We start from the raw sequence: 13,010 nt of genomic DNA, 5'->3' as shown, positions 1-13,010 counted from the left end.
TACCCTGCCTATAGGTGCGCATCGCCACGCAAAACATGTCGAGCCTACACTCAGTCAAACCCTCTCGAAGCCGCTTGGTCGCGCACTCGGAATGCCTTGCGAAGACGCCCACGCTTATCTTCCGGTCCGACAGTAGGCTCAAAGACCCAAGCTCCCGACTCAGCCTTGGCCAGCGCAATGCCATGGCGGCCCAGCTCATCCAGCCCCTTGTGAGTATCCATCTTGCTACTTCCAAGTAGCAGAATATCCGGATGAATACAGCTGAATAGCATCGGCATGGAATCACCCTTCCAAATGGCAACGTCGTCGCGGACGCTGGCTACAACGGTGGCAAGTAGGTAGTATATGCTCACCACCAGGCAAAGTGGTGGATATATCATCCAGAACCACTTCACCTTGACGAAACTGGCCAGTTTTGTAGCGCTTCCTTCATATTTGGTGTTGCGTTCATCCTCCAGATCGCCGTTCTGGCGAAACTCGTTGCTGAGACTGAGTGTCAGTCCTTCCATCCATAAAGGCATAGCTGTCCTCGCGTCATGCATCGCCTCGACCCAGTCTGATGAAAAGTTGACGCTACCCCCGATGTCTTCGTACCACCCGTCGGTCAATGTGTCCATAAAGCTGCGGATGGCCTTTACTGCCCGAGCCGAGATGGAGTGTCTCGAATGCTCAAGCGTATTCATTTCCTTTGGCACATTAACGAAAACGTACTCCTGTAGGTGAGCATTGGTCTCCTCTTGGAGCTGAGTTTCATTCCATATGACTATGGTCTTTTGGCTTAGATGACCGTCATTCATGGACGTGTCATACGCTTCCATACAGACCCATAGCGCACACTCGAATCCTGTAGAGTTCGTCTTTGGCCTGTGCTCAGAGGCTGCCACGGCTTCAAATACTGACAGGTAAGCCGTGTCGCCCTGACCTTTCAGCGATTGACGCTCTGTAATTGGCCGTACCCTGAAAGCCCCGTTTGCATCACCATGCGGGACCGTGATTGAAGTATTGGGAGAAACGGAGTAAACACAGCCTTCACCACTGCATTCGCTCTTTACATATTTAGGCATGCAGTCTCCGCAGACAGCAATGGTGGGAAAGACGGGCCAGGTACAATTACCGGTAGAACAAGACGGTATTAGAACTGGTATATCGTTTGCAATAATGCCAGTGTAAATGGCCGCTTTGGTCGAGAGTGGGAGAGTCAATTCTGGAAACAATTAGTAACTGAGAGGCAGATCGGCGGGAGCAGGAATACTTGGATTCTAATCTCTTTGCTCAACCTTGTCCCAATAGTCACTACGATAATTTGCCGGCGCAAATCTCTCCGTTTCGTTTCTGAAGACGACAGGCTTCTGAACGTAGTGGACCATTTGCTGAGAAAAGGTCTCGAAGCCGTGCGTGAGAATGACGATGGCGGCACCGATGCAAGACAGATGCCTGCAGAGGTCAGCCAAAAAGCATCGTCTTGGAGAGCGCGTCAGCCTACAGTCCCTTCATTCGCTAGAGGAGGGCAACGCTTCCGAGAAATCCTCGCGAGGCTTCGTCAAATAGCTTAAAGTCCTCCAGCCGCGCGACCGTGTTTGTGCGCTGCTGATGCGACTTGGCGATCCAGATCCACGCGCACTGGGAGATGCAGGCCTCGACCACATTGCTTATGGCGACGCGGCTGATCGTGACCAGGGCAATCACCAGCATTTCTAGATCGAGGCCGGGTGACAGACGGGGAACGAGCTTGCCGTCGTAGTGCCAGAGCACAACGGAGAGGATGATGATGCTGAGGCCGCAGATGATGGCGGACTTGTATTCGTCGGCCCACCATTGGAGCGCCACCAGGTGTACGCGCCGGCCGCGTTCGATTTTGCTGTTGAGGAGATGGTTGCCCTCTTCGTGTGTGTTGCTTTCCTCGTCGGCAGCGCCGTCATGGTTGAAAGATCGGGTCCGCGGCCAAGTTGGAGTGTGGCTGATATGTCGCCGTCGTCGAGGCTGAACGGTCTTGTACATCTCTGCCGTAATGATAGGTAGCGGGAGGGTATGAAATATTGTGAGGATGAAAACCGTGTAGTTTGCGGTGCCGCACAAATAGAATTAATCTTCATCTATATACAACAATGCAAGCTCGCTTATCGGGCGAGAAAGCTGATGGGAAGGTGGGCTGCTGGGTAAGTGTGTACCTTCGATGCCAAGCACACTCGCTTCATCAGCTGCAGAGGAACACGTGCGAGAGATGGCGGCGCTCAAAAACCCGAGCATAACTTGATAGTTCTTGAACGTTTTGGGTCTGATGAGAAATGTTCGTACAGCTAAACTTTGACGGGTGTAGACACCATAAGCTCAAGGAGAGCAAAGGCGACCTCGGCGGCCGCCAGCGCTGTCGTAGCTGCATTATTGTCGTACGGCGGCGCGACCTCGACAACATCCCCTCCAATAATCTCCAGCCCGTCAAGACCGGCCAGAATGGTGAGAAGCTCGCGCGAAGACCAGCCTCCCGCTTCAGGCGTGCCGGTAGCTTTGCTCCTTGTCAAAATGAGAAACCTGCGTGGGTGTGGCGTTGCGTACCTGGAGCAAAGGCGGGATCCAACACGTCAATGTCGATGCTAATGTAGACGCGCGTGTGTTCCACTCTCTTGCGGAGGCGGTCGATGATGCCCCGGACGCCGATAAAGTCAATGTCTCGGGCCGTGATGACGTGGAAGCCGCAGTCCTTGTCGTGGCGCATGTCGGAGTCGTCGATGACCTGGGCGCGGATACCAGCATGGATGGACGAGTTGAGAATCAAGTTCTGAATTGATCAGTTTGGGTGAGTAATATGCCATGGAGTTGTTTTGGTGGTAATTTACCTCTTCATGGGCGAAATGAAGGAATGTCCCGTGGTTCAAGGCTCTGCTGCTGGTTAGGCGTGCTTCTGCTAGGCACATTCGGTTTACTCACGCGTAGTCGGAGATTCCGCCGCCTAACACCAAGTTAGCCATCGTTGTCCAGGCTTTACAAACGATGAAAGAAAAAGTCCTACCGAGCTGCTTGGGATCCCAGGTATCGACGTGACTGTCAAAGTGAATGACGGACACGGGACCCCAGTGCTTCTCCGTCGCACGGAGCGCAGCTAGCGTCGTCGTGTGGTCGCCGCCCAGAGTAATGATTCTCGGGACGCTCGACGTGTTGCTGCTCTTGGCCGGCCGGCCCGAAACTTTTTTGTGCGCCTTTTCCAGCGTCTTGAGCGCAAAGCGGTTGTCCAACCACGTCATCTTTGCATCGCCGCAGTCGACAATCGTGGCCCAATCCTTCATCGCATCGCGTTCTACACATTGTTAAAAAGATGATGGCAATAGGAGCGAAAGCGCTTCTCCAATTGAATCAATGATAAAAAAAACTCACTAGTGTATACACTGAGTCCATACGTCTTTTGGTTGCTACCCAACCGAATGGCAGGAGGCCCAAACCGGGCGCCAGGACGGCCGGTTGTTGTCTACAGAGAGACTTGTGAGCAACGGTTTTTGACAATGAAACATTTTGAATGCGAGGGCGGGGAGAGAGCTTGTAAAGCAGCAGTCTTACCGTGTCGTGCGGCGCACCGAGAATCGCAATGTCGTAGCGCGATGTTTCTGAAGTATCGTCACTGAAGCAGTCTGTGATTGGCAGTGTGGCGAATCCGGCACCCGTCAGAAACGGCATCTGGGTCACGACGCCGTCGCTGATATCCTCGTCGTCGTTGTTCACCCAGAAGCGTACCTGCGCGCCAGGGTTGTTGTAGTCGTACGCCGAGAGCCCGACGACGGCCTGCGCCAGAGCCACCAAGGCTACGAGCTGCGGTTTCATGTTTTTGGCGGCGCGCTGATGGGGAAAAGGGGGAGTCCTAAAAGCGAGTAGAACGCAGAAGAATGAACCAGCAAGCACTTGGCATTATATACACGGCTCCGGAAGAAGAGAAATAAATTGCAAAGTTTCCGCGCGACCCGTTTGCCAGTCACCCGATGCTCTAGGCTGGGCTGGGCATGGTCGCATCCCCGCGGCCGCCCGAGTGGGTACGTCGTCGCCCGGTCATGCGACAAACATCTGGTTGCATACACCATTGGTCGCCTTTGGGTACGGAAGAGAAGAAGTGATGGGCTTCAGTGTAGATTCTTTGGAAGAATAGTTTAATGCATCTTATAACACAATGCAGATTGTGGAGTAATGTACCTTTGCGGAGCGTGGGGTTGGCCTGCATGTCACGCGAGGCTCTTCACCTGCGGGCTGTGCTGTGCAGGCAGTCTGAGCAATTGCCAGTATGCCTTGGACTACCTATGAGTCAATGCCGAAAGATGCTGCATCCAAAAAAAAAAAAAACATAAATATGCACTGAAGCTGCCATTGATGGAGGATCTTGTCTTTCTCTATCTCTCTATTTTCAACGTCATTAATCACATGAGAAAAGGCATCACACTATGAGCAAAGAGCTTCTCGAGCATGCTTATTGCCGACTTACACGGCCTTTGTCCATCATCAGTATATAAATGTTTGTGATTTCCCATACTCTATCAAGGATGAAATTACCCAGTACCTACCAAAAGAATCCTGCATCTCTCTTCTCTCCCCTCTGTTTTTCCAACCTGCTACCCACGATCCTTCATATACTTGACTTGCCGGTGGTGACGACGCTCGTCATTCTCCACGATGGCCTCGACGCTCGATTCATTCATCGAGTCTCATAAGCCTCCCAGTCTCCAGTCTTGGTCCGGAGATGGCGACGGCCATGACACACACTGCAAGTTTGACTTTGCGCACATTCATCTGGGCCTGACGCTGTCGCACCTCATCGCCAACGACACATACCACATCACCAGCATGACAGTCCAGGACGCCAACGGCGCCGTTCGCCGACGAGACCTGGATCCCATCCGTCAAGACACACGCGCCACCTTGTGCGCTCGCGCCCCGGCCCGCGCCACGGAGACGTACCTCGCCATTATGCAGGCCCTCGAGCGCATCGCCGAGTTCGAGGACCCGGCCCCAGCCGCAGCGGCCGTCACCCCGAAAAAGGACACCACCACCAGCCGCGGCTGGGACGCCGCGCGCATCGACAGCTGGGACGAGGTCATCGCCAATCCGTACGGACTCGACGTGTCCACCATCAAGGACACAGCACACGAACTGCTCGGGCGCACGCCCGAGCAGCTCGTCGCCGGCATCTCGGACGAGTTTCGCATCGTGCACATGGAGTCGGTCGTGCGGCCAGATCTGCTCCAGCGGTTCCTGCGCTACCAGAGCTCCTTGCAAGAAACGCTACTCAGCAGCAGCAGCGACAGCCGGCAGAACCTGCACAAGCGCATGCCCCCAGGCAGCGACCGGCGCGCCGCGCGGCGCGAGGACCTCGTCGCAGAGATGATCCGGCCCAGGGTCACATTTCACGGCACGCCCGTCACGTCGGTGGCGTCCATCATCCGTCACGGCTTCGTCAAGCCCGGGCGCGTCGTCGACGGCAGAGTCGTCGCCTCGCCTCGGTCCGGCATCGCGTTTGACCGCGGCGTCTACTCCTCGCCCTCGCCGGGCTACGCGCTGTCCTACGCCTCGCCGGGCCACGGCCTCGGGCCGCAGTCCACGGCGACGCCGCTCGGCAGGCTGCCCAGCCTGCGGCTCGTCGTGTGCGCGACCGTCATGGGCCGCACCTACACCCCGGGCGAGCCGTGGTGGCGGCAGGACCGGGCCAGGCCGGGGCCAGACGTCCACGGGCCGCTGGCGGAGGGCTTCGACGCGCACTTTGACGGCGGCTACGAGTACATTGCGCACCACGAGGCCGCCATGCTGCCCTGCTACGTCATACACCTGGACCTGGGCAGCGAGGCCGCGCGCAGGGCCGTCGGGCTCGCGCAGACGGACCCCGCGGCGTACCAGCGCCAGGTGCGCGCGGCGCGCGAGCGCAGACTGCACCCCAGGCTGGTCGCGGACGCGGCGGCGCTGGCGCCGGGCGAGAAGAAGCGCGCGGCCGAGGCCCGCAAGGCCGCGGCGACCAAGTGGTTCCCATACGGGTACGGCACGGCGCGGGGGACGCAGTTCGTGGTGGAGGAGGTTGGCGAGGTTTCCGATGACGAGGAGGACTATGGCGAGTGGCAAGAGGACAAGCATGCGTACCTGTCCGAGGACAAGGAGGGCAGTTGGCTGGAGGAGCAAGGGCCGGAAACATATGCCATCTTTGCAGAGGACGGTGAGACAGGTGAGAAGCGTCTATTTCTGGATGGATATCAGAAGGAGCGATCTTAGTCCAGGGGTCACGGCCCATCGTCGGGCTTTGTATATCTCTTGTATAAATGCGTGTGTATTATCAGGGCTTGAATAGCCAAACATCTATAGAGTACAAAGTTAATCGTCTTTTTTCCCATGAAAGAAGCAAGAACCAAAAAAAAAACGCCCAGAAACACCAAATATATGCTGAAATTGTTTGTTCTTTTCTCCTCTCCCACCGATTCCATCTTTCTTGTTTAATCCCAATACTTGATCTCGCCGTCCAGGCCCGCCGTGACGACCTTGCTCGTCTCCTGCGGGTGCCACTTGACGCACGTCACCGCCTGGTTGCCCGCCTTGATCTTGTGGTACATCTTGCACGTCTTCCAGTCCCAGAAGCAGACGTAGCCGGCCGAGTCGCCCGAGGCCAGGAACTGCCCGTCTGGGCTGCAGTCGAGGTCGATGCCTAGGCCCGCGTTGTGGTGCCCGCGGTAGCTCTTCTTGCGGTTCTGGCGGAACTTGTCCGTTGCGCCAAACACGAGGATCTGGTTGTCGGAGCTCTGGTACGCCACGTACTTGCCGCTCGGGTGCGCCGCCGCGCGCGTCATCGGGTACATGTCAGGCTCGGCAATGTACTTGATCGGCACGGGGATGTTGTAGTCCCAGGCGCGCAGCGACTTGTCGTCTGACGTCGTCATGAAGCGCCGGTTCTGGTCGACAAAGACGATGGTGTTGATGGCCGCCAGGTGGTGGTCGTACTCCTGCACAATCTCCGTCGGCGGCGCGCGCACGTCGTATTGCACAATCTTCTTGTCCGACATACCGGCGAGAAACTCGTGGCTGTGCTCCGGATCCGGGTTGAACTCGACGACGTGCGGCGTCTTGCCGGTGGTGAACTTGCTGACGCAAACGCCCTTTTCAGTGTCCCAGAGCTTCATCATGCGGTCGTACGAGGCCGACAGGAACTGCGTGCCGTCGCGGTTGAAGCTCAAGCTCGAAATAGCCTTGCTGTGGCCCGAGTACGTGCGAAGAAGCTCGCGATCGTGGTACATGTCGCGAATGCGAACCGTCGTGTCGGCGCCACCAGACAACAGAAGATGGCCTGACTCGGGAAGAAAGCGCAGCGCCGTGACCGCGCCGCCGTGGTCCTTCCAGACATGCACCTGCTTTTTGGGGATAAAGTTTGTAACGCTGCCGACATCCTTGCGCAGGTCAATGTCCAGATCTTGCGGCACGTGCATGTATGTTCGGCCCTGGTAGTCGAGCTCTTGCGAGCCGTTGAATATTGTCGTCTCGTCGCCCAGCTCTTCGACCTCCTTGCGGCGCGCCAGCGAAGCTTCGGGTGCTTTCAAAACTGTGCCGCTCTCCACCACATCGTCCTCGTCCTCCTCGACAATCTCGTACTCTTCGTCGCTCGCTAGCTGCTCGTTTTCGTCGACGACTTCGTATTCGGCCCTTTTGTAGCGCGCCCAGGGACCAACATAGCTTCCGGGGCCTTCTGCAATGGTTGCGCTGCCCTTGCTCTCACGCGAGGCGCGGACCAGGGCGTCTGCCTGCTTGCGCTCCGCAACAGTTTGGTACTCGCGCTCGGGGCCGCCTCGCCGCTCAATCGCTCTGTGTTTGCTGCGGAAAGTGTGCTCCGAAATGTATGTCTCTTCCGCCGTACCTGTCAAGACCTTCTTGCGCTTCACGGCTGCCGTCGTTTCCTCTTTGAAGGGGTTTGCTGGGCCAGCCTTGGGCCTGGAGAGGTCCTCCGCCGAGTATTTGACCACGGCGTGGTCAGGTCCGGCTTGCTCTCGCACGACCAGGGCATCCTGGGGCGCCATATTAGGCGGGTATTCACCGAAATCCGCCATGGTAAGTTTCGCGGCCACAAAGTCGGTAGGTGTGCGGCGCTGCCAAGTTGAAGAAACACGTAAATGATGGGTTCGAAGAAGACTACAACTGAACTTGATGATGCGATCACGTGACCTACTGTTATGGCCGAGATGCCTTTGCGAAACTTGGTATGAGCCGAGAAGTATTGAAGTTACCAGAAATAAGTCCATTCATTAAGTCTTAAGTTAGGACCCGTCTGTCGCCTCAAATCCAAAGATTTGAGGCTTGGTTTTGCTGTATACGCTTGAGCTGGGTCGTGGACTCGAGACAAAGATCGTAACTAGTGTACGATCAAAGTGCACTTAAATTACAGTCGTCCAAATAACGCACAAGATGTCGAGGAATTAAGTACAAATTTTCGCGTGAAGTATTATTTGACTTTGCAGGCGATTTTCTTGTCAAAACTGTTTTTCTTCTTCGGATATTAGTCTCGGGAGGTCTTCACACAAAGCTCGTTAGCTTGTTTGCCAACGTCAAGCGCTTGTGGTCCATAGATCGTTCAAACTGTCTTGCAAAAGCAACTACAAAATCTAGACTTGTAATAAAAGCAGGGTGTCTTGCAGTTTAAAAAAAAAAAAAAAAGGAACTGCGCCTGTTCCCCTCATCATGGATGGCGGAGCAGGATAGCGGCCATCGCTCGTCGGCGGGCAGCCTGTCGCCGCGGTACAGGTTTGCGGTGCAGGTGGACGCAGAGGCGCTCGCGTCCGTCCTCGACGAACCAACCACCTTGCATGCCAAGGTCCATCGGGAGCCAAAGGGGTGGGCCGGGCTGGTCGATGCGGACTGGCACCTCGGGCGGTGATTGACGGAGGAGGGCTATGCTCCGATTGACGGTGTTGCTCAGGAGCACGTCAGGTGGATGTAGCAGCCTGGGGAAGAGGCAAATGGTGAGCTCTACATTCGCTGTAGTGACCTCAATTGGCCTAGCTTTTACACGCGTCCGCTGACCTTGCCATATTGATGTAATTTGGGGGGGGGGGGGGGGGGATGCGCCATCAGTCCAAGAAGCGGTTTCCTCTCATCTAGGACATGTGAACGGCTTGCAAGTAACGATGACGATACAAAAGGCGCGGTAATCCCAAGACTACACGTCACAAAGACGAGCCGGATACATGCGGTGTGCAGTGTCTCATTAAGCGGTGTTGTGAAATCAAGTAACCCGTTAGAAGGTTGTCGAAGAAAAGGTGCCGAGGGCATCCCCCGGAGCGAACGCTCAATCTACAAAATGGGCTATAAACGCCGGTTGATAGCCCGTGCCAAAGCCAAGTGATATATATCCCAAACCCGTAAACCTCGCCAGTCCATTCTATTCCATCCGAGCGTCAATTCATCATGTCTTGAACCCACAAGAGCAAACCATGAGGAATCCAAAATTAATCGCGCGCCTGTTCATAAGTAAACCACCAGGGCCAGCCGTACATGGAGAGGCGGGTCTCGCCTGTCCGGATATCATTACATGGTGTCCCGAAGTCGTCGATGGAGAGCCAGTAGAACGTTTATGCGGCCTCGTCACGGATGAGAGCAACAATCATGCTGTAGAGGTAGAAGAAGAACATGAGCAGGTGGAAGGCGAGCTTGATGAAGGATTCCTATCGCGTGGGGGTTAGCATTGCGCGGAGATGACGAATCCGAACCGAAATCGCGTACCTTCTTGTGAACGTTGAGCTTGCGGAAGATCTCGGTGGCGTCAAGGAGGTGAGTGTTGTCGACAATCCTAGGATCGCGCGTTAGCAGTCGTCGGAGAAAATGCGCCGGAAAGGCGGCATGGGCCGAGCTTACTTCTTGATGTTCCAGGCAAGCAGAGGCAGGTTGAGGATCAAGGGCAGCCAGTAGCCGTTAATCAGGAACAGGAAGGTGAGGAAACCGTGGACGGCGGCTTCGGGAATGATGTAGGTGTTGAGACGGTTGCAGAGGTCAATGGGGTTGATGTAATCGCTAGAATGGTAAGAGAATCGTGTTAGCTCGAGTCCTGGAAGCTCGCAGCGAAGCGACAAGATTTTGTCGCGCAAGAAAAGCGAGCCCGTTTCAGCCATCGCAGAGCAACATACCACTCCAAATCACTGTACATGATGGTGAAGAAGACCTGCAGGAACAGGTTGACGGCGTTGATCAACACCGACAGTAGAAACAGCCATGCTTCGCCGGACATCATTTTGACGAGGTTTTTCGGGTAGCGAGGAGTTAAAGAATAAGTATAGGAATCGCAGTCGTAGCTTGCTAGAGCTTTGTCCGAGGGAGAAGAGGTGACCGGGGGGTGTCGTCAGCGGATTGCCTAGCTTTCGGTGAGGGCGGACGCGTTAGTCGGAGCTCTTTGGGGGGGAGCGGAACGGGGTTTGTTTGTGTGTGTCCCCGTAGCGGCCCAGGCAAGGAGGGCCAGCGAGACAAAAATGGAGGGTAATTACTTGAGGATCCGTCTGCGCTGGAGCTTGGACAGATGGACACGGAGGTGCACGCCGTTGGTGTTGGGAAATTGGGTAGAGAGTCGTTGCAGAGGAGAAGAGAAGAGGTCGGGGAGGGCTGTCAAGGGCCGGTCTAGTGGGGAGGGAAGGAGGTTGAAGAGTGGATTGCGACGATGGCGATTTTTTTTTTTCCTCTCCTTCGCTTTCGGCGGTGGCGAAGGACCAGCTGGGCCACTGAGAGACCAGGCCTCGTCCAGGGGACCTGATAGCTGATGAACACTATAAACGTGCTATAATCTAGGCGGCGGTGCCGCTACAGGGGGGGCATTACAGCGCCTGCAGGTGGATCCTCCGTGGTCGAAGCTTGCCCGCCGCGTGGTACCAGTACAAATTTAGTGCACCGAATGCGCTGTTGCTCCAGTGCAGGCGGCTTCCAGCCGGCTTGTCCAGACCGGTAGCGGCTCTCTGATGCTCCCCGTTATCTGGACGTTGGCGCGACTCATGCCCAAGCCCAGTCCAAAAGGGGCGCTGCGCATGTGATTACAACCCTCCATAAATCAAAGCTACCAATGACGGACTCACGAATATCCAACAAGATAGGCAGCAACAACTTTGATATTGCAGCATTCGTGGTCTTTCTTTGATTCCATGCAGTTTTGCGGTACTCTCTCGTCTACATTGACCATGTCTCTCGTAACTCGTCTCGAACCTTTACCATTTATGCTCACTTACAACGCCGCCAACACCTCGCTTTTCAATGCAACAACGTCTGTTCTCTCACTTTTTTTGATCTCTGTTTTGCCATGATTAAATTATGACGCGGTAGGCATAGGGATCGGGCCGCCGGGAGAGTTTTCATTTCTTGCCGTCAGCACCTCGACGCCGTCTTCCGTTACTAGCAGCGTTTGCTCTGCATCACACGTTAGCACGCCTTGTCATTGCGCTTGACTGAAGAGGCATCTTCTTACCAAACTGAGCCGTGCGCTTGCCGTCAATGGTTGTGCTCGTCCAGTTGTCAGGCCATGTGATATCGCGGTACTTGCCCAGCGCAATCATGGGCTCAATCGTAAACGTCATGCCGGCCTTGCACTCGCCGGGCGTCTTGTTCTTGGCGTAGTGCGGCACGTTAGGCGGGCAGTGGAACAGCTTGCCGATTCCGTGGCCGCAGTAGGTGCGGATGACGCTGCAGTCCTTTGTCTTGGCGTGCTTCTCGATGATGTTGCCAAACTCGCGGATCTGCACGCCGGGCTTGACGGCCTTGATAGCCTCGTCCAGGCACTCGCGCGCCGCCTCGACGACGCGCACATTATCCGGGTCGGCCTTGGCGCGGTCGCCAATGTAGTACGTCTCGTTGAGGTCGGCGTGGTAGCCCTCGTGGTACAGGGTCACGTCAATGTTGAGGATGTCGCCATCGAGGAGGATGCGCTTGTCGGGGATGCCGTGGCAGATGACCTCGTTGACCGAAGTACAGCAGGACTTGGGGAAGTGGTTGTAGTTGAGAGGCGAGGGATAAGACTGGTGACATTGTCAGCATCTGCGCGCAGGCAGAGTTCCAAGGTCCCGGTTGGCAAATTCGCAAACTCACCTTGCGCTCGACGCAGGCCTTGTGTACAATCTCGTCGATATGGTCGGTGGTGACACCGGGTACGGCGGCGGCGGCAGCCAGGTCGAGGACTTCGCGCGCGAGCTTGGAGACCTTGCGCATGGCTTCTATGCCCTTGGCGTCGAGAATCTCAAACTTGGTACGGCTGCTGAGCGAGCGGCTGTACTTGGGGTTGCCATCTTCGGACCACACGGGGTGGGGGATCGATCGGGGGACGGTGCGGTGCTCGGAGAGAGGGTATACGGGGCGCAGCGAGCCGGAGAAGGGGAAGCTCGGGAAGGGGTTGTAGTAACCGGTTGCTGGATCTGGTGAGATTGCTTTCGGCGCGACCAAGTGGTGGAGGATATTACTTTGAGATTTGTGCATGGACTTGTGGGTGCCCTGGGAGACAGAGTGTGTGTTAGCAAACAGTTGGCGCTGAGACGGACAAAAGTATGGAAGAGCAAAAAAGCATGCATACCCAGCTCTTCTTGAAGCAGTCTTGGGAGCAAAAGAAGCTGTCCTTGTTCCCAAGCTTGAGGCAGGTCGGGCACTGCAGGGTGCCGGCGTCGTTTTCGCAGTCGACACCAAGGCACTTTTTTTTCGCGGGGGGTTCGGCAGCCATGGCGGGCAGTTGGCTGTGTGAGGGTGGGAGTTTGAGATGCAGCTACGAAGCAGTCAGACGAGCAATCCTCAACAATTCGTAGGTACAGTTTGCAGAATCAGCTGTCGCAGCGGGGATAGCGGTGGTGGCGATCGACGTAGCAAGTCAAAGGTGGTGAGAGCCAACTGTAGTTTTCTGCCCGACTTTTTTTTTCTCGTCCACGCGCATGCTTGCAGCCAAGTACCTACTGCAAAAAGCTTAACAAGCAGACTCGGGTGCTGTCCGATGGCGGCCTGGGGGGGCTTAGCGTGAAATGTCGCGTGCTGAGCTACCCCTGTAGGGTCGCCTCCAGTGG

General features: G+C 55.9%; 7 protein-coding genes across 7 annotated transcripts; 1 reads left to right on the top strand and 6 right to left on the bottom strand.

Annotated features, from left to right (window-relative positions):
* Positions 1–50: 50 nt before the first annotated feature.
* On the bottom strand, positions 51–1,064 carry LMH87_005386 (uncharacterized protein; the record flags this gene model as incomplete). Its single annotated transcript, XM_056203097.1, has 1 exon — positions 51–1,064. The coding sequence occupies one exon, from the start codon at positions 1,062–1,064 to the stop codon at positions 51–53; it is 1,014 nt and encodes a 337-aa protein (XP_056058590.1).
* Positions 1,065–1,497: 433 nt separating this feature from the next.
* On the bottom strand, positions 1,498–1,998 carry LMH87_005385 (uncharacterized protein; the record flags this gene model as incomplete). Its single annotated transcript, XM_056203096.1, has 1 exon — positions 1,498–1,998. One exon carries the CDS (start codon positions 1,996–1,998, stop codon positions 1,498–1,500), a length of 501 nt encoding a protein of 166 aa, XP_056058589.1.
* Positions 1,999–2,297: 299 nt separating this feature from the next.
* LMH87_005384 (uncharacterized protein) lies at positions 2,298–3,810 on the bottom strand (the record flags this gene model as incomplete). The annotated part of the gene is made up of 7 exons (XM_056203095.1): positions 2,298–2,503; positions 2,554–2,776; positions 2,835–2,880; positions 2,926–2,947; positions 3,008–3,292; positions 3,370–3,460; positions 3,550–3,810. The coding sequence occupies 7 exons, from the start codon at positions 3,808–3,810 to the stop codon at positions 2,298–2,300; spliced, it is 1,134 nt and encodes a 377-aa protein (XP_056058588.1).
* An 837-nt stretch (positions 3,811–4,647) lies between these two features.
* On the top strand, positions 4,648–6,231 carry LMH87_005383 (uncharacterized protein; the record flags this gene model as incomplete). Its single annotated transcript, XM_056203093.1, has 1 exon — positions 4,648–6,231. One exon carries the CDS (start codon positions 4,648–4,650, stop codon positions 6,229–6,231), a length of 1,584 nt encoding a protein of 527 aa, XP_056058587.1.
* A 218-nt stretch (positions 6,232–6,449) lies between these two features.
* Positions 6,450–8,048, bottom strand: LMH87_005382 (uncharacterized protein; the record flags this gene model as incomplete). Its single annotated transcript, XM_056203092.1, has 1 exon — positions 6,450–8,048. The coding sequence occupies one exon, from the start codon at positions 8,046–8,048 to the stop codon at positions 6,450–6,452; it is 1,599 nt and encodes a 532-aa protein (XP_056058586.1).
* A 1,518-nt stretch (positions 8,049–9,566) lies between these two features.
* LMH87_005381 (uncharacterized protein) lies at positions 9,567–10,222 on the bottom strand (the record flags this gene model as incomplete). Its single annotated transcript, XM_056203091.1, has 4 exons — positions 9,567–9,659; positions 9,718–9,784; positions 9,850–10,005; positions 10,119–10,222. The coding sequence occupies 4 exons, from the start codon at positions 10,220–10,222 to the stop codon at positions 9,567–9,569; spliced, it is 420 nt and encodes a 139-aa protein (XP_056058585.1).
* Positions 10,223–11,281: 1,059 nt separating this feature from the next.
* LMH87_005380 (uncharacterized protein) lies at positions 11,282–12,676 on the bottom strand (the record flags this gene model as incomplete). The annotated part of the gene is made up of 5 exons (XM_056203090.1): positions 11,282–11,379; positions 11,438–11,984; positions 12,055–12,371; positions 12,423–12,453; positions 12,533–12,676. 5 exons carry the CDS (start codon positions 12,674–12,676, stop codon positions 11,282–11,284), a joined length of 1,137 nt encoding a protein of 378 aa, XP_056058584.1.
* Between the last annotated feature and the right edge of the window lie 334 nt (positions 12,677–13,010).

Source organism: Akanthomyces muscarius, chromosome 1 (genome assembly GCF_028009165.1).
Source record: "Akanthomyces muscarius strain Ve6 chromosome 1, whole genome shotgun sequence".
Taxonomy (NCBI): Eukaryota; Fungi; Ascomycota; class Sordariomycetes; order Hypocreales; family Cordycipitaceae; genus Akanthomyces; species Akanthomyces muscarius.
Note: the sequence above shows the minus strand (reverse complement) of the source record. Positions and strands in the feature narration are given on the sequence as shown.